Below are 18,688 nucleotides of genomic sequence, written 5' to 3'. Positions count from 1 at the left end.
TCGATCTACCTAGGTATGTGACAGCCACGTCAACAATGTCTAGCATCAGCCAGCCACACCGAGCGATCTATTCTGTGTGCTACCTCGGTATTGACACTGCCCCTTTCAGCCCTAAGCATAAAAAATTCTAATAATGATTAGTATAGCGAATCAAGCATATCCCACGTCGTAGTGGTGAGTTGATTTTGAATCAATAATCTGTGAACGTCAACTCGGATGTTTCTCTGCCGAATTATTTGCTCGCTTAATTCAACGCCAATGCGAGAAAGTTAGAGTAGCACGAACTATCATCCGGTATGGAGCTGATATAAAAGTTAATTAGATTGAATTGCAATATTTATATGAATGAATCGGGCCGTAGACGTGCGCATCTCGGCTGGGTGCTAACCAAAAGATGCGCCACTAAAGACAGGTAGAGCAATATTTTCCGAGCTCGACTTTTAGGGCTGTCTTGGTGGCACTTCAAGAGCGAATTTCTGTTTAGATGGCTTAATATAAAATGTTGAAGATACTCTAATATTCGTATTCTACTTCAATTAGATTAAATCGAAGTTGTAGGACTTTATCTGTGAGAAATACATATTAACCCTCGCAAACAAAATTCTGTCCATAGCAAGCAAATTCATCGGCCAAAATGGGCAAAGGCGACACCCAATCAAACAGTCACCAGCTTCTACCACATGTCCTAAAAAACCGCGCACAACAAAATCCAGATGGCGCCTGGGCTCAGTATCCCGTTTCGGAGCACACATACGCAGAAGGGCTGCGAACAGCAACGAATCAGCAAGTCTTTCATGCTGTGAACAAAGTGGCATGGCTTCTACATAATCAGTTGGGACCGAGTTCAAATTTTGAAACCATAGCATATATTGGCCCGTTCGACCCTAGGTATTTTATTGTGGTTATTGCCGCTATCAAGGTTGGATATAAGGTTAGTGCATCTCTTGATAATCTGCGGTGATATAGCCAGAAAGTAACCGTACAGGATTTTAGGCGTTTTTACCATCGCCACGAAACAGCAAAGTTGCGCAATTGAGTCTACTTTCAAAACTCGAATGTACGAAACTCGTCACTGTCGAACCACAGCCTCCTGCCATTGGCGCTGTGTTGGAAGAAGTTCCATATACAGTTATTGCTATTCCTTCTCTTGAGGAACTTCTTAATGGCAACGAGAGTGATGCACCGCCTGAGTACCCATATGAAAAGTCATACGAGGAGGCGAAGGACGAGCCGATATTCATATTACACACGTCTGGATCTACAGGAATTCCAAAACCGCTGATTTACACACATCGCTTCGTCACTCGCACAGTAAATTTGACCTCCCTTCCAGCACCGGAGGGCTTCTCGAGTGGAAATGATACTATTAGGTCCGGTCATTGGTTCACTTTTCTAGCACCGTTCCATATCTCGGGCATCGGATTTGGGCTCATGGTGTCAGCATACAATGACTGCGTACCTGTCTACCCGTTMCCCMCCCAGCCGCTATCGACAGCACAGTTCCTCGATGCAGTCAAGCATGTCGATATGGATTGGGCATTTGTTCTGCCTTTTATTCTAGAAGATCTGAGTAAAGACCTGGATGCCTTGGAGTTAGTGTCTCGGAAGTTAAAGCATCTTTACTTTGCGGGAGGAAGCGTGCCACAGGCAGCCGGTGATCTTGTCGCGTCGAAAATTCCGGTGTATCAGACAACAGGATCCAGCGAAGTCAGTCTACTCAGTCAGGTTCACTCGCTAACTGATGGGAGCAAGAACGAGGATAAGTGGGCATATATCAATATCCACCCTGCTATCAACATTGAATACCGACACCACCATGGTGAATTGCACGAAATGGTCATTGTGCGCAATAAGGAGAACGAAGAACTGCAACCTGTGTTCCTTCATTTCCCAGAATTACAAGAGTACGAAACTAGAGATCTTTTGACTCCTCACCCTACTCTACCGGGTCTATGGCGCTACCGTGCCCGAAAAGACGACATTATCGTGTTCTTGAATGGCGAAAAGACAAATCCGATCTCTTTTGAGCAAGAAGTGTCACGGCATCCAGAAGTTCGCTCCGCGGTGGTAGTGGGGGCTCAACGATTTGAAGCATGTTTAATCGTGGAGCTTCATCGTAATGACCCTCTATCACCAGAAGAGCGTGAGCGGGTTATTGACAGAATTTGGGAAAATGTGCAGACTGCCAATAAAGACTGCCCTGCTCATGCTAGAGTTGCCAAGGAGAACATTATTCTTGCAGATCCTTCCAAACCGCTGCCACGCGCTGCTAAAGGAACTGTCCAGCGAGCTGCGACACTTGTTCTGTATGAAGAGGAAATCGAAAGGTTTTACGCAGAGCGTGAAGCCCAGAACTTATTCGCACCTAGACCGGCACTAAGTTTGATTGACATGACGGATGCGGATGCAGTGTCTACAAAGCTAGGCGACCTTGTTTCGGAAATTACCCGGTGGAATACCAGCTTGTCATACGACACTGATTTCTTTTCTCTCGGAATGGATTCTCTTCAGGTGTTGCAGTTGAGTCGACAACTCAATATACCACCAAGCGCTATTTATTCAAGCCCATCCATCGACTTGCTCACAAAAGCCGTCATGTCTCAAACTAGCGAGTCGACAAGTAGAGATATCGTATTGACTACATTGACAGATTATGAAAAACGAATTGACGATATCGCTGCTTCACCTGCAGAAGCAAGCATGCAGAGGGCACCCACAGAGATAGCTGATGGCGCAGTTGTAGCACTAACCGGCTCGACTGGAGCTGTCGGATCCTACATCCTACAAAAGCTTCTGCAGAACGATCAGGTTGCCCACGTCTACTGCCTGAATCGTGTATCCGATGCTGAGACACTTCAACGGGATCGAAACGCAAAAAGAAAGATAAAGACTGACTTACCCTCGGACCGAGTCACTTTCTTGAAAGTGGATCTGGCGAAGAAAAACTTTGGCCTGGATGATGCTGAGCTATACCGCAGATTACAGTCAACTGTGACCCATTTAATCCATAACGCATGGCCGGTCAACTTCAACCAGACTCTACAATCTTTTGGATCAAGCTTGGACGGCGTACTAGGGCTTGTATCATTTGCAACTCACGCATCTCGCCTAGCCTCGACAGTATATCTGTCGTCCGTCAGTGCAGTCTCAAATTACCATGAAACTTCTGGTGCAAACATCGACTTTGTCCCTGAACAAATCATCACCGATACGAAATGTCCCGCAGGCATGGGCTACGGGCAAAGCAAATACGTCGCAGAAAGGATACTGGACTATGCATCTAAAAAGCTCAACCTGGCTAATATTCGAGTCGCCCGAGTTGGACAAATCGCAGGTACATCGACGCCAGAACAGGGGCCCCCGCATGGTTGGAATCGGCATGAATGGTTGCCGAGTCTGGTTATCAGCTCCCACTATCTCAAGGCCATCCCTGAATCACTTGGATATAAAGGAGACGGGAACAATGCGGGCGTTCTTGACCGTATCGAATGGGTGCCCATAGATCAACTTGCTACATTATTGTTGGAGATCTCGTTTGGCACCGAGGCAAATTCTCCGGTTTCAAAAGGGGCCCAAATCTTTCATCCCATCAACCCGAACTGGGTAAGCTGGCAAAGCCTCATTCCGGCAGTCGTTGAAACACTAGAAGAGAGTTCATCATCGGGATCCGCCATAAGTGTACTCAAGTACGAAGAATGGCTTGCTCTTCTACAATCGAGCGCGAATTCGACAGACGCACTCAGCGACAATCCAGCAGTCAAGCTTTTGAATTTCTTTGAAAGTCTCATGGTAAACACAAATGAAGAGAAGCCGCTGGCTATTCAGCGGTCTGTGAAGATGTGTCCTTCTTTGCAAAGCCTGGATGCGATCCAGGTAGAATGGCTTCGTGGATGGATCAAAGATTGGGTCTTGGGCTCAGACAATGCTTAATGATCTCATGGCAGCATTTTTATGCTTGTTTATAGCCATCAAATAGTTTAAATGAGAAAAGTGATGAACTGTATACATTCCGCAGTCTGGAAGCATATTGTACATTCCGTCAACAACGACTCGAAGATTTTCGTATTACCAGCAGGATTCTAAATGAGTTCCGTATTGTTATAGGCTTTCGAACAATAGTACTAGAGTATCTAGATTCAATTGAAGAGGGTCTAAGTGCTTATTTACCGATCCAAACGATCGTGCAGGTCTATTACTGTATGGGTTGATGTACACATACATGTATGTATATTAATTTTGGCGGTGCATGTGGCATTGTTATCACGCTGTCAGCGGGTCAAACCTATCATGGATACTAAGATTGCCGTGCTGGGGCCTATCCAATTCTGTGCTTCAGGCAGGGGTATAAAGTTCGAGACGGTGCCGAGTAATCTCTTGAAGATGCGTCCATTATTCACCATTGAACCTCTAATTAATCTCTCAGAAGCTGGAATCTCTCCTTCCAAAAATACCAATACCGAACGAATCAATCGTTCCATTTCAAGCTCAATGTCAGTCATCATATTCTGGATGCACAGGAACCACTAATTATTTCAAGCTCAAATACCCCGCGCTTTCCCCGCGATATCTCAAGACTTTGAACCACAATTACAATTCGAAATGTCCCACGAATTCAGCCAAGAGGTCATGGAATTCCTATCTCTATGGCATCTCCGCCTGGGTCACTCGCCTCTCGAGGCAATTGTCGCCATGGCCGATGGAGCTGCAACGGGCATGAATCTACCTGCTAATATGCCATCGATGGCCGACCTCGATCCGTATCGTGAGCATCTTAATTGCTCGGCTTGTCTTTCTGTGCATGGATCTGCTTCAGGACCTGATCCAGATCAAGCATAGGATGACATGGACAGGCTTTGTGTCAATGGGAGGGTTGACTATATGAAGACCTGTTTATTCAGGGCTGAAATTCCTGAGGGGGTAATTTGCAGGGCCATGTCAAGGACGAAAAAAGGGGTCAGAAAGCTGCTCCTGATCTAGCGTTATGCCTAGAACATTAATATTCAGAGTCGCCTTTCAATAAGCATTATGTTGGAAGACAGTATATCTAGTACATGTGATGAAAAACACGGCGCATCGCCGAATAGCGGGGAAAACCCCTAGCTCCACGCCGAGCAACATCGGACTTTTCTCCGATAGATTTAGGGTAATCATCTTGGGTGGACTCCCTAAGCAACAATAAATAATGATAGATGTAATTATGTGATAAAAATTGTTCAAGATCCTTGGACTCAAAAGATCGACTGCCATATTTCTGCTGCTTCATCATATCGAACGATTGGAACATATATCGCAATGACCACAATATCCTTCGACTCCCTCCTACTCCGCAAAGATGGAACACCAGGCAACGCATGGGGTCGTTTTGGCAATGATGATGAACTCGGAACATTGAACTTGCTCACACCAAAAGTCACAGCCGAAGCCGCAAAGGAGATCGTCGAAGGGGTTCGGGTATCCGTCGACTGGCCCCTTGATAGTATGTCCATACCATGTTTTGGGCGGTCATGCCTAGAGCATACGATCAAGAAAAAAGAAGGCAGGACTGTCAATGATGACGTCCTCACTTTCAATACGCAGAGTAGCTCGCAGTGGGATGGGTTTCGGCATTATGGGCACCAAAAACATAAGGTATTTTACAATGGGGTGACGCAGGAGGAGGTTGAGTCGACAAAGAAGAATGGCATTCACGGTGAGTGCTCTAGATATTATAGCCTTTGTTGTTGCCGCTGACGAGTGTCGTATTGTATGGGTTGAGAACGGTGGCATCGTCGGTCGTGGCGTGTTACTCGACTATGTCTCCTACGCCGAAAGCAAAAACATCCCCATCGATTGCTTTTCCACTACATCAATCTCACCCTCTGTCCTGAGAGAAATTGCATCTGTCCAAGGTACAATCTTTCGTCCTGGTGATATACTTTTCGTCCGTACCGGCTGGACAGAAGCCTATGGCCGCATGACACGAGCCGAACAGGAGCAACTAGCAGCAACATACCCGCCACCAGCAATTGGGTTGGAATCTTCAAAGGAAACTCTACGATGGATCTGGGATAATCAATTTGCGGCTGTTGTTGGCGATCAGCCCAGTTTTGAGGCGTGGCCGTGCCAGAATACGGATTTTATGCTGCACGAGTGGTTATTGGCAGGATGGGGAACGCCGATTGGGGAGTTGTTTGATTTGAAGCAGTTGAGCGAGGAGTGTCAGAAGAGGAAGAGATGGTCGTTTTTCTTTAGTAGTATGCCATTGAGGGTGAGTCATGGACATCGCTGTTGCTTTCGAATGTTGGAATCTTTGCTAACATTGTCCTGACAGGTCCCTGGTGGTGTAGCTAGTCCTCCGAATGGAGTTGCAATTTTTTAACGATATCTACGGCCGGGAGCCTTTGAAGGATAATATGTACGCTCCCGTCCATATATTGGCATTGAACCCTTCTTCAGCCTCAGTAACATTTTCAGTCTCGGTTTCCTGCTCCAAAGGCCCGCTGTGGTTCTGTCTTGAATGCGTTATAAACTTGTCCAAGGTGACTTGTTCAGTTCCATACTGTCGGCTAATTCCGGTCCCAGGTCACGACGCAAGGATTGGGAGAAAGGCTAGTCCAACCAGCCTATCAAGGGTAAAGCTGTATAATTCACCGTTCACGCCATACTGACAATTCTTCCGCACCCATGCATGCACCTTATCGGAACAACACAACCACCGAGATATTCAACAAAATCATCGTTATTACATCGTATTAAAGAATATCCCTGTGCGTAGCAATTCCATCAACAGGTTTTGAGCGCCGGTCGTTCACCTCAACAATTGAGATAGCTCCATCGACCAGTCAATTGACCTCGGTCGTAAGTAGAATTAAGGCTGGCCATACAGCTCCTGCAATTTGAATTTAACACAAGCTGATGGATAGATATAGGTAGACAAGTACATGTGTAGAGGCAATTCAAGAGAAAGGCATTAGAACTGTATCAACCCTGACCCTCAGTCACGATTAGTATTCTGATTTATTGTACATAGACCCTTAATGCGTTATGACAGGAGTCCTTCCATCCCAAGTGCTTTTCTCAACAGCATCCACCAGACACACCGCCACGCTAATTCTCGAAATACCTCCCATGCCCGCAAAAACACCAAGTCCTTTCCCGTCGTCACCCAGGAACCGAACGGGCGCTTTTCTCCCCATAGTCAGTCTCGCGGCCCTCAACAACACGAACTTCATCCCACTCTTCCTGAGTATCTCCTCGACGTGATTATGGTCCGCAAACGAATGCGCAAGCCCGGTGTTGGAAATCGCCCATCTCATAATCACAGTGATATTGGGCAAAGAAGATCCGACTCCAAAGGACGATAACGTCGCAATTTTAGAAACGCCGTGCCTCTTCATAGCGACGATGAGATTTTCGTGCGTGTCGGCCATGAGTCGGGCTCCTTTTTCCTTTGAGGATCCAAGCGTGACGATCACGGCGGTTGGGATGTCGTCTGGGACTGCGGTGAAAGCGGTTTCAATGTTTGAAGCTTCTAATGGTGTCCCCTTGACGATCTTCAGGCCCTCCTTGGCTGATAAGGTAGAGGGATTTCGAACCAAGGCTGTAATCTTGTGGCCCCGCTGCAATGCTTCGTCGATCACGAAGCGGCCAGTCTGTCCATTGCCCCCGATGATGAGGATGCGCATGTTGAGATAATAAATTATGTTGTGCTGTGGTAGGATGCGTTTTGCTCAGGTAAATAGATAATGAACTGGATGTTCCATAACCAACGAGCAGCCATGAGGTATATATAGCACTGCCCTCAACTCTAGCGAGGCGAATTTGCAACACATAGTAGGTGATCCAACTGCATTACTAGGACGCAGCCCAGATTCTACCTAGAAAGTGCCCATTTACGGGAAGACTGATGCGCACTGTTTTCTTTCAATTTTGCTGTTACGGACATCTTCTGTAGTCCGAAGTCCGGATGTTCGCAGCATCCTGCTAAAAGCCGAGTCCGTGGCATTACAAATCCGATTGTTGCTGACGAAAGCAATTCGAGTGTCAATTAACCTGGAATATTCTCACGAGGCGTACGCGAGAGCCCTACATGATGACCACGCGCTTCTTCGCGATGAAGTACATCCTGTCATTCTTACTAGTGGTTATTCGGACGGAGTGTTGGGGGATTTAAGAAGCGATTATTCAGCGACGGAAATCAGGACCCACTTTTGGCTCTTACCATTCAACCCGATATAGCGCATTAGAGGACTACAAGCACGTGCCTCGACTCATCGCATCCAGCCTCACAGCATCAATGTACACTGGTCAGATTTATTTACTGTATTTCATGGATGACTCATGAAATCTATTTGCCACATGGCAGTTTGTGTATCTGGGCTCTGTATGAATCTTGTTGTTAATCACGTCACCTAGACATCACATCATATGGCTGAACTACCTCCATCAAAAGAGACCTCAACTAGGGCTGCAGTCCATGCTCCAGCTGAATCTGGAGTTAGAAATATGTCCGAACTCAAGCCTCTCAGTTGTACGAATTGTCGACATCGAAAGATAAAGTGTGACAAGTCTCATCCGTGCACTGCCTGCAAGCGATCAAGCGTTGACTGCGTATTCCCGAAACGAACTCGAGTCAGGGCTAGCGGGCGACAAGAGAGTAGAAAATACAGATCCAGAGATGAAGAACTCCTCAGGCGCATTGGAAAGCTTGAATCACTCGTCGAAAAGATGGGTGGGGGTGTTCCCAATCTCTTGACATCTAAAGCCCCCAGTGGTCTGTCGACCGCCTCCTCATCTGAATCCATAAAAAGCTATAAGGGGAGGAGTAGCACCCTTCAAACTTCCAACATGAAAAATATGACGCTTTCCCGGAATAAATACATCAGCGGCGACTTTTGGACCAATCTAGGAGGTGAAGTCAATGGGCTGCGCTCTTTACTTGAACAGCCTGTAGACGACGACGATGATGAAAGCAATGATGACGATGAACATTTCAAAACTACCCCTTCAATAACTGGCTCAACAGATCCACCAGTACACTCGTCACTATTCGACTTCGTCTTCCATGGGGCTGATAGTCGTCTAGAACAACAAACGGGTTTCCCAGTATCACCCCTTCACTTCAAGGCCCTTAGCGATACCTATTTCACAAATGTCGATCCCATTTTCAAAATTATTCATAGGCCAACGACTCTCTCTTGTATAGCGAATTGTACGAGAAACTTTTCAGCACCACCAAATAACAATATAACCGAGCTGCTGATGCTGTGTATGTATTTCGCTGCAATCACGTCAATGTCGCCAAAGGACTGTCAGAATACCTTCCATCAAGACTCCCAAATCCTAGTTACCAAATTCAGACGCAGTGCGGAGCTCGCCTTTGCAAGAGAGAATCTTCTTATTACGGATGATTTCGCAGTTCTTCAAGCGTTCGCTATCTATCTTTTTACCTTACGAGTATACAGCAAAACCCAGTCCACGTGGACTCTCTTCGCACTCGTGCTAAGAATTGCTCAGTCGTTCGGAATACACAAAGACGCCGACGGCACCGGCCTATCTTTTTTTGAGGCTCAGCAAAGAAGCCTTCTCTGGTGGCAGATCATGATCCTTGACCTCCGCTGTGCAGAAGACCGAGGTACTCAGCCGATGATATTCGATAGCTCGTTCAACACTTCTATGCCTCTTAACATTTGCGACGATGACTACGGACCCGAAACAAGCGAGGCTGTTCCGGAATTTTCGGGCTTGACCGACATAACCCTGAGCCATATCACCCATAAATTGGCATTTATCTTCCGAAAGCTTCTATTTCCGAACCAGATAAGTTTCACTGAGAAAGAACAGATGGTAAAAAACTTGAGCCATGAATTCGAGTCACTCTTCTTTCAAAAGTGCGACGTAAATATACCTATTCAGTGGTATCTCTCTACAGTTGGCCGATTATTGATCCTCAAGATGTGGCTATCATTGAGATATCCGCTTCAAGTTCAAGATCAACCAATTTACCCGAATACCGGTACTACCAGGAATCAAACACTTCGCACAGCGGTCTTGATCCTCGAAACTATGGACATGTACGAGAACGATCCGAAGAGCGTCCGGTTCAAGTGGGTCGGACGAACGTGGGTGCAGTGGCATCCTTTAGCCGTCGTATTGGCCGAACTGTGCATTCAAACAGAGGGCCCGTTAGTAGACCAAGCATGGGTGGTCGTGGAAAGTCTGTGGAATACCTTTGGAGAACGAGCTGCCGATACCACGGAGGGCATATTGTGGAAACCGCTCAAGAGGCTCCTGAAGAAGGCACGAGCTGCATACCAAGAAGCGGCACTCAAGAGAGACTTCCACCGAATCGGAGACATAACTGCTAACGGTGTTGCTCAGCCTCTTTCGGATCCAATATTTGATCTTAGTCAAATGGAGATTGATGAATACAACCCATCACTAACTTTTAATAGCTGCGCTCCGGCCGATGCACAGATGCCCACTTTATGGAACAATTCTGATACATCTTACAACATGAATACAACTCCGCAGAATATTATCAATACGGATTATAGCAATCAAGCCAATTGGGCAGTTTGGCAGGGATTTCTCCTGGATTCCGAAGTCCCGTATTCGATAGAGGAAAATGCGTTTGAGGCATACCCACTTGCCTCTGATACTGCTTGAGCCGAAGATTGCTCTATTTTGAGATTCACTAGGCTATAATACTTGTCCTATCTCACTTATAGTGTTGCACCTGATACCTCTAAAGCTTAGAGCTGGCGCGCTCAGTCCCTTGGAAACGATTGAGCATCGGCATAGAGTTCTTGGCTCTAAGAAAGACTCTGCATTTATAGCATGCAGACTGATTCATTGAGGAATGTTTGCTAAGTTGGTCGATCTAGCCTCACAACTGCCTTATCGAAATTCTTGTCTATACAATAGAAAGCTTCAACTCTTGTTTCGCACTATATACATGTTAAAGATAGTCAAACCTCAAGTGTCATGCCTGGGTCGGCATAAACTCTGCTCTCCCATATTATTTGCACGGTTGCACCTACACTTTCACCTCTTCTGGGCTCAGGGCGTCTTCACCTTCAATATTATTACTTAGACAGTCATTAGGATTTTCCAGGGAATAAAAATTATCGTATTCTATAAGAATAAATAAGTCTAAATTTTTAATATACAGATTAACTATCTTTATAACTAAGCTAATATAGTAGTTAGTTCCCATATCTACTCAAATTGATATATAAGCCCAACAAGCATATCTTTATCACAAGCTTGCTGGCCTGAATAACTTGGATTCAGTTCCTATTTATATTTTCAGAATAAGCGACAACGAGTGGGACAGTCTCTTTGACCATGATTCCGAACAAGTTGTGCGGGTTGTCTATGACTGGGCTGCCGGCAATCAAGCCTGGCTCTCAGCACTGCCCTGGAAACCGCTCGATCTCAGCAGTGCGCAGCAACCCTATTAGCTGCTAATATTTCTATCAAAGTTTCACGGTCTCTATATTAGATTATGATACCTTCCCTAGGGAGGGGGGTACCCATCAGATATATGGCATATCGGGGGGTTCACGGAAGATTTCGTGGGGGTGAATACATGACAGTATCCAGTCTAGAAGGGTTTTCATGACCGCCTAGGCTTCACAGAAGGATCAAGTGTGATCTGCGTTTTATCCAAGTGGCCCGCTGGTTCGGAGGCAGACTCCCGATTTTCCCGACCGTATTTGACCAACGCACTGCTGCATTGATACCTTAGCAAGTACACTGCTGCGGATGGGAGTCGGAGGTTTAATCCGTGGAAGGTCAAGCTTGAATTCTCTTCTGAAGGTTACGTGGTGTCTGTCTCCACATACAAACCTTTTGTCCGTTGCATTTAGCAGAGATCCTTGTTCCTTCGACGCAGGTAAGAGTCCATTGTTTGTATGGTATTTTTTATGACCCGAGTTAATTGTATTACATTATATGAATACGTTTTTCTATCAAATTGTAGGCTCGTATTGGTGAGATCGGGAAAAGCGGCCGGATTTAAGACATGCAACTGATTACCTAACGAAGGGTAATTTGACGTCTCGATTATGGGCTGTAGCGCTGCTCAGTGCGGATGTTGAAGCGTGAATCAACAAACAAGCGCTCAAAATATTTTCTGTCAGTTCCTTCTGACAGCATTTTGCAAATGAGTATGACTCCAGTATCAAGGATGACCTGCATACCATGTCGTAGTAGGAAGAAAAAGTGTGACAAGGAAATTCCATGCTGTGGACGGTGTATGAGGTATGTGATCTGTGCTCAATGATCGGGCGTTTTTCCGTTCTGATCCGCCAAAGGCTTGGTATCAATTGTCGGTACGATGAGTCGTTGGCTCATATCGGAGGAAGGGACAGTCTAAGTCGCGGAGTTTTCCCATGTGCTTCTACCGATATCATGCCGAGTCCTTCTCCATCGAGGCATCCAGATAAAAATTTCCCGCTTGAACTTTCAACAAGATGGAGAGATTATATTGATAGTCATCTGACGACTATAACACTGGTAACTTTAACCTCCAGAGGTTATGATATACGTACAGAATGCCTATCCTATCTAAAAACGCTGAACGAGATGGCTCCCAGTGGTTCTTTCCAGTGAACTGGATGTATGCATCTCGAGTGTGCTATCTATCCCCGATGGCGAATCATCGCTGTTAATATACTCCTGCTGTCTACTGTCCCAGATATGTGGCGATGAAAGCCACCTGGAAGTGGAACGGCTCTACTTGAAGTGCAAGGGATTTTTCACTCTTCTTATCTCACAAAGAAGGAGTAGTGTAAAGCTAGTGCAAATTGGCTTACTTCTAACGCTCTATGAGTATCTACAGGCCATGGTCGACGTTGCTATGACGACTATTGCCTCTGCCGTTCTCCTTGCTGACCATGCAGGTATTTTCCTGGAACGAGATGGCATTGATTGTTGCACGAAATTCACACGCTCCAAACGAATATGGTGTAGTCTTTTTATTCTTGAGAGGTATAGCCCACAGTCCAGCCAGCCTTGATATGCCTAAGTAACCAATCAATTTTCCAGAGTGATTATGGCAGCTGGCATAGACAMCCCAGCCATATCTAAAATTTTCGTTTGTCCGGCCCCTCCATTGCCTGATTTTCCTGTTGCAAAGAAGCAAGAGACCGAAACGCTTCTCAATGAAAGCCAGTCGTCAATATCGCAAAATCCATACGCCCAACCGCTCCGCCCAGACCACAAGAACGGGGATGACTTGCAACTGGTATATTTAACTCGACTTGTTCAAGCCTGCTACCTGCTAGACCTAGCAATTCTGAATCGTTGGGCCCGTTTCCATACAGTCGCGAATCCGCATCATTGTGATGACCTCGATCCAATATTGACAACATTTGCATCAGCGGTGCTTCAAGAAGGGAACGTGGGACAGGGAAAGAATTGTACCTGTCTTGCGATTTGCGTCAAGTGAGTGTAGCCTGGGTGATAAAGAGTAATAAATATCGTCAAATCTGACATAATAAGTGCGCTGATTATTCTCCATGGAGAAACGACACCCGATATCAGACATGAGGGTTACCATGGAGAGATATCGACCAACACCTGCCCTGTCATGACAGTGGCGATTCAGATGGTAATGGACCGCATTAAGCAGTTTCCAGATTGGCATTACCAGTATGCGGCAATAATTCCAATCTGGTCCCATCACTGCTTCTATCTGGGGGCTCTTTCCTGTCTTCAGCAAAACGCGGAGCAGTCTGACCACTTTTTGAACAACGATGTTGTCGAATCAGTTCTTCATTATCTGAACACCTACTCTAAACGCTGGAAATTATCTGGTAAGATTTTTGTTTCGGCCGAATTTGTAACCTACGTCTTCCTAACTACTGTGTAGTTGGATTTTATGATCATCTTTCTCAGATGGCTTCGCGTGTAAGTTCATATCCATTGTTCATTGCCCTAGACGTTTCACAAAAGAAAATGGATTTCTACTTCGCAGTGGCAAACTCCAATATTTCCTTGAATCCCTGTAAGATTTCCTCTGTTTCACTCTCCCAGCTCTTCACGGTATCAACAGACAACTTTCCCTGCATCGCTTCCATCAATGCCGGACTGGAGTTGTTCTTCGTGGGATCTCGACCGGGGAATTCCAGTCTCGGGACAAATGAAGACACTTTCATTCTGAATCCCTTTTCAAGAATCACACGAAGACCTTCACTGGCGGAGGCGCCGCCCATGATGCCATAGGTCACAATCATCGCTGATTTTCCGGCCCAGGCATGATAGAGGAAGTCCAGGGCATTTTTAAGTGTGCCAGGAATACCCGCGTGGTATTCCGGGGACACAACAATATATGCGTCGTATTTGGCAACTTCGTGATTCCAAGCACGTACCGATGGGCTGATGAATGTCGATAGGTCACTAATCAGCGCCGGATGGACCGGTTTGTTAAAAGCAGGTAAACCGAACGTCTCTATATCAACAGTCGATATAGAAAACTCGGGGCTCGTTGCCCTAATTGACTCGAGAAATGTTTTGATCCAGTTGCCCACTTGTGGGCTAATACGGTTGGGTCTACTTGAACCGAGAAGAAGACCGATTTGAAGAGGAGCCATATTTGTCGAGTAATGTCGAGCAACGCGGTATTATCTGTGAAATTAAATGGAGTAAGCATGAGATAAGGAGTTCCAACTGGATCTCGGTGTTTGTTTGCTGGTATTTATGTTCTTAACATCGAGATGAAACATCAGATTGACGCTCGTATAGTAAGCTGCAGGGTCGGCTGCAGGGTCGGGCTAGGGTCCGACCATGCAGATGTCTTAATCTCAAGGACCCATTGGATATCTTTATATCCGTCCATTAGGCAGTAGGCTATATTTCCAAGGTCATTTACCAGAACCCTGGAGAATCGTGTTAGTGATGCCTCAGAGCGCGTGGTTATCTATTTATTGACCTATCTCTTCATTATCTCCCATTATTGTTCACCTAGTCTCTGCATCTATTATTTTTTCTTTTCTCAAGCAACGCAAACATCATCATGGTAGTTATATATACCTCCACCACTGTCCCAATAAATTCGTTCAATGACATCGACCCTTTAACATCTGCCGAGTTCTGGAAAGTCCTGGAACACAAATGCCGCAACCCAGTACCGTTTGTCAAACCCATCACACGTTGTCGAATCATCAGTGAGGATCACGACTACGAAACTGGTCAGCTTACCAGTCTGACCAGGATGGTCATGGTCAATGGAGGAGAGGCTGAAATTGAAGAAGTCGCAGTTCTCAAGAAGCCGGTCATGGTTCGTCTGTCCATACATACTTAGATATCGCCGATGCACATTTACATATTGCTCATCCTCATGCAAATGTCGCAGGTTTCGTTTATTATCCCTTCAACTGGAACTTGTGTTACCAACATTCTTTCACGTGGAGCCGATGAGGCAGATCTTTACATGGTGTCGACATACGAGTGGCACCATCCAGAGGTGCAAGCGGGCAGCGACGAACACAAGAAGCTCACGGAATACTACTGGCAGATGAGCAGCGAGACCGTGAAGAATACAGTGACCGTAGCTAAGCAAATGAGTAGGGAGGGAAAACTTGATAATATGTGAGGAACTATGTCTTCTGTGTACCTAATGCTCATCATTCTGCCAACAGTCTGAGAAGAAGATGGCTCGGTGTAGGAAAGTAACTCAAGCAGCGGTCAACTTGCCATCTTCTCTCGCATAAGGGTATATTATACATGAATCTTATAGAATATAAGGGTGTTGACTTATTCTAACAACCCTGAGCAATGCGTCCAAGCCATTCCATAATTCACCAGTTTTTGGACCTCTAACTCCAAGACCCCCAAAAGTTGAAGGTACAGCATGAAGAAAGAACAAAGCAAGAAAAGAAAACAGAAAAACGAGTATCAGTCTTGAATATGCGAGTTTTCTCGTTCGTCGTGTAAATCTTGTCGTATCTCAGTATGATGCTGAATATCAGTCTGCACAGTGATGTGCCCATGGCGGACAAGCTCGATCTCATCGCTTTCATTCAGACTAGAAACACTATTTGGGCTAACCTGGGTCTTGATCCCGACATGCCTCTGAGCTGATGAGCCAATGGAGTTACGTCGACATGACGATGGGAATGTATCTCTCTTGGCCGAAGCATACTGTCTGGAGGGTCCCGATGGCCCATACGGACGATCCTGATAATTCGAAGAGAAGCTGGTCATTCCAAGAACGCGACCAACCAATGGTCTCAAGAGTGGGAGAGAGCCGCAAATGGAGCCAACGCTGAGTTCTATATATGTCCAAAGGCCTGGCCAGACATTGGTATCTAATAGTTTATGAGTCAGCGATTCGATCCCGTACTGAACAAGCATAGATTTTCGTACATGTAACATCGGTCTTGTTGAATTCCTTGAAAGTGGTCAAGCGAAGGATACTCGTAACGCAGACACTATCAATATACCCCGACGTTAGTCTTGTTTCGTGGTGGAGAAGGAGATTGAAGCCGAATAGTGGAAATAAGGTTGGACAAAACATACAAGGCTCCCAAGAAGAAAATGGCCGTTAAGGCGATCTTCCTCCTAAGATCTATCGACAAATTCCAAATCATCGGCATCGGCGTGCTCAGAATCACAACATCTTCAATGAAGCTGATGCTTCCGATTGCAATGAAGAAAGGGCGTGGGTCCATGCAGTGGCCTGGTATTGATTTGTCGTAGAAGAAAGCAGGAGGTAGGCACTGTAGTAGATTACCCAAAAATCCCGAAAGGGCCCAGCAGACAGAAAAAGCAATTAGACACCAGCCGACACGTCTGAATTTTGTGGTGTGGAAGAGCCGCATGTAAAGTGTGATAATCGAGCACTTGACGAAGCACATAGATATCGCCCACATCTGGTTCAATTTTTATTTCGTCAAAATCTTTCCTTCGATTGCATGTCAAGGAGTATCGCATACCTTCTGAAGCGTGAATTGAGCCTGAATATTGCTTTTTGTTAATAGTAAGATCTGGGAAAACTCGAATTTTCCAGGTTCGATAAATAACGTACAATTAGCACATTCCTCAAGTCTTCCTTTGAAAGGGACGACTCATGCTGGCCGAACCCATATTTGACACCTTGCGATTAGTGTCAATGACCATTTACTTATCAAGAGAGTGGAGTGAGAGACTTACTGACGAAGTTGCATATTGCGATTCCCCAACTCAGAAACACCCCAGTGCCCATCAAGTAATCCTCAGCCTGCAACGGAGCTCTAGATATAGATGATCGCGCCACTAGTCGTAGAACGTATACCAATGTCGATAAAGCCATAAGGACCGCAGTCACGATCACCGTGACATGCTGGCGATATGTTGTATCATCACTGCCCTCCATGCTCTAGATTATCTGGTAGCGCACAGAATGATGACAAGTTGCAAACATTGGTGTATAAATGCCATTAACGAAAAGAGAAAAAATGTGCATCTCGCCGTCAAAGAGCTGTGTTGCCATTTTGCCGTGCCGCACTTCCAAACCTAATGAACCCAGATCTTGGTAACCGTCACCTGCTTTGGGAAATTGCCAACTCTGTTGGTTCGTAGCAGTTTTTCCCTGAGACAAGCCACCACAAGGTCGACAAAGGCTAACGCAGCCTCCGGTCAACGGGAATGTACTACGTACGGAGTACTACTATTCGAGAGTTGAAATCCTTGTATGGCACCCATTGTAACCAACAGTGTTTCCTACTATTCTGTCTAAATTACCGTATTATCTGAGCACCAGTTCCATTGTATGACGGAGAGAGTAGGAAAAGAGCAAATGGCAGCGTATGCGTACGTTTAGGGGGCCGTGCCCCTGCATTGTTGGTTTTTCCGATTCTCATCGCCTGCACTGCCCAGACTCAGCGACATGAAATAGCCAATAGAGAGGAATCGAAGCCCTGCATTTATTGCTGGTCCTGAACAGGATTATTGCCGTCCGTTGCCTGCTTTATTGACTTTGTTGGCTGCATGGAACGTTCTATTGCATGAAGAAAGCTTTGAGGCGCATAGTACAACACTGAAATATTTCCTTCATAACCCATTCGTGTTGGCTGATGTTGGATGGGAAATTCTCGGACGTACAGATGTCCATCAATAGATATTGAGACCCCCAGATCGTCCTCCAAAATCCCCAAAACACACTAAATACAATAGACAAAATTATATGGTAGCATGCGGTGGGCCCAGAGCGTACTCCCGGCTCCATACACTAAATTCGCGTCTTCTTGGAAGGCTTCAGAAAGCTTGAATACTCAACTATGTGGTCATATCGTGGAAATAACTAATTTCCAACTTATCGTTATAAACACGGATTTACCTGATTGTTGTACAAGCTCACTAGTTATGCACAAATTGCTCGATGGGCATTGGGCGGACCGTTCTACTTAGAAGGTCTCCGCTGTTTTTATTAGGTCCTAGGTTAGTTCAATTATGAATAAATCATGAAATAGTCCCTGAGGGGCTTCCCGTATAACTTGGATGTGGTAGTCAATTCATAGTTTAAATTGTATCAAAAGCTTCCTCTAAGCGTATTTTCACTTCAGACGAGCGTAATATTAACAGCGTTAGGATTGATGCTGTTGCGGAAAAAGTATTTTTGGAACTAATTGATCTTTCATAAATAGTATATGGCGATAATTGAAGCCAGGACTAGGCATACGAGATCTTAAGCTTTTACTGACCATCGACCTAACCTAGTCAA

General features: G+C 45.6%; 7 protein-coding genes across 7 annotated transcripts; 5 read left to right on the top strand and 2 right to left on the bottom strand.

The window, feature by feature from the left end:
• Nucleotides 1-634: 634 nt before the first annotated feature.
• Nucleotides 635-3,930, top strand: BHQ10_001083 (uncharacterized protein; the record flags this gene model as incomplete). Its single annotated transcript, XM_040873080.1, has 2 exons — nucleotides 635-931; nucleotides 994-3,930. 2 exons carry the CDS (start codon nucleotides 635-637, stop codon nucleotides 3,928-3,930), a joined length of 3,234 nt encoding a protein of 1,077 aa, XP_040729588.1.
• Nucleotides 3,931-4,599: 669 nt separating this feature from the next.
• BHQ10_001082 (uncharacterized protein) lies at nucleotides 4,600-4,836 on the top strand (the record flags this gene model as incomplete). Its single annotated transcript, XM_040873079.1, has 1 exon — nucleotides 4,600-4,836. One exon carries the CDS (start codon nucleotides 4,600-4,602, stop codon nucleotides 4,834-4,836), a length of 237 nt encoding a protein of 78 aa, XP_040729587.1.
• Nucleotides 4,837-5,292: 456 nt separating this feature from the next.
• On the top strand, nucleotides 5,293-6,358 carry BHQ10_001081 (uncharacterized protein; the record flags this gene model as incomplete). Its single annotated transcript, XM_040873078.1, has 3 exons — nucleotides 5,293-5,476; nucleotides 5,712-6,247; nucleotides 6,311-6,358. 3 exons carry the CDS (start codon nucleotides 5,293-5,295, stop codon nucleotides 6,356-6,358), a joined length of 768 nt encoding a protein of 255 aa, XP_040729586.1.
• Nucleotides 6,359-7,013: 655 nt separating this feature from the next.
• Nucleotides 7,014-7,664, bottom strand: BHQ10_001080 (uncharacterized protein; the record flags this gene model as incomplete). Its single annotated transcript, XM_040873077.1, has 1 exon — nucleotides 7,014-7,664. The coding sequence occupies one exon, from the start codon at nucleotides 7,662-7,664 to the stop codon at nucleotides 7,014-7,016; it is 651 nt and encodes a 216-aa protein (XP_040729585.1).
• Nucleotides 7,665-8,826: 1,162 nt separating this feature from the next.
• On the top strand, nucleotides 8,827-10,647 carry BHQ10_001079 (uncharacterized protein; the record flags this gene model as incomplete). The annotated part of the gene is made up of 1 exon (XM_040873075.1): nucleotides 8,827-10,647. The coding sequence occupies one exon, from the start codon at nucleotides 8,827-8,829 to the stop codon at nucleotides 10,645-10,647; it is 1,821 nt and encodes a 606-aa protein (XP_040729584.1).
• A 3,305-nt stretch (nucleotides 10,648-13,952) lies between these two features.
• Nucleotides 13,953-14,579, bottom strand: BHQ10_001078 (uncharacterized protein; the record flags this gene model as incomplete). The annotated part of the gene is made up of 1 exon (XM_040873074.1): nucleotides 13,953-14,579. The coding sequence occupies one exon, from the start codon at nucleotides 14,577-14,579 to the stop codon at nucleotides 13,953-13,955; it is 627 nt and encodes a 208-aa protein (XP_040729583.1).
• A 422-nt stretch (nucleotides 14,580-15,001) lies between these two features.
• On the top strand, nucleotides 15,002-15,580 carry BHQ10_001077 (uncharacterized protein; the record flags this gene model as incomplete). Its single annotated transcript, XM_040873073.1, has 2 exons — nucleotides 15,002-15,265; nucleotides 15,341-15,580. The coding sequence occupies 2 exons, from the start codon at nucleotides 15,002-15,004 to the stop codon at nucleotides 15,578-15,580; spliced, it is 504 nt and encodes a 167-aa protein (XP_040729582.1).
• Between the last annotated feature and the right edge of the window lie 3,108 nt (nucleotides 15,581-18,688).

The sequence above is a fragment of the Talaromyces amestolkiae genome (genome assembly GCF_001896365.1).
Source record: "Talaromyces amestolkiae strain CIB chromosome Unknown scaffold1.1, whole genome shotgun sequence".
In the NCBI taxonomy this organism is placed as follows: Eukaryota; Fungi; Ascomycota; class Eurotiomycetes; order Eurotiales; family Trichocomaceae; genus Talaromyces; species Talaromyces amestolkiae.
This window is presented reverse-complemented; position numbering and strand designations above follow the sequence as displayed.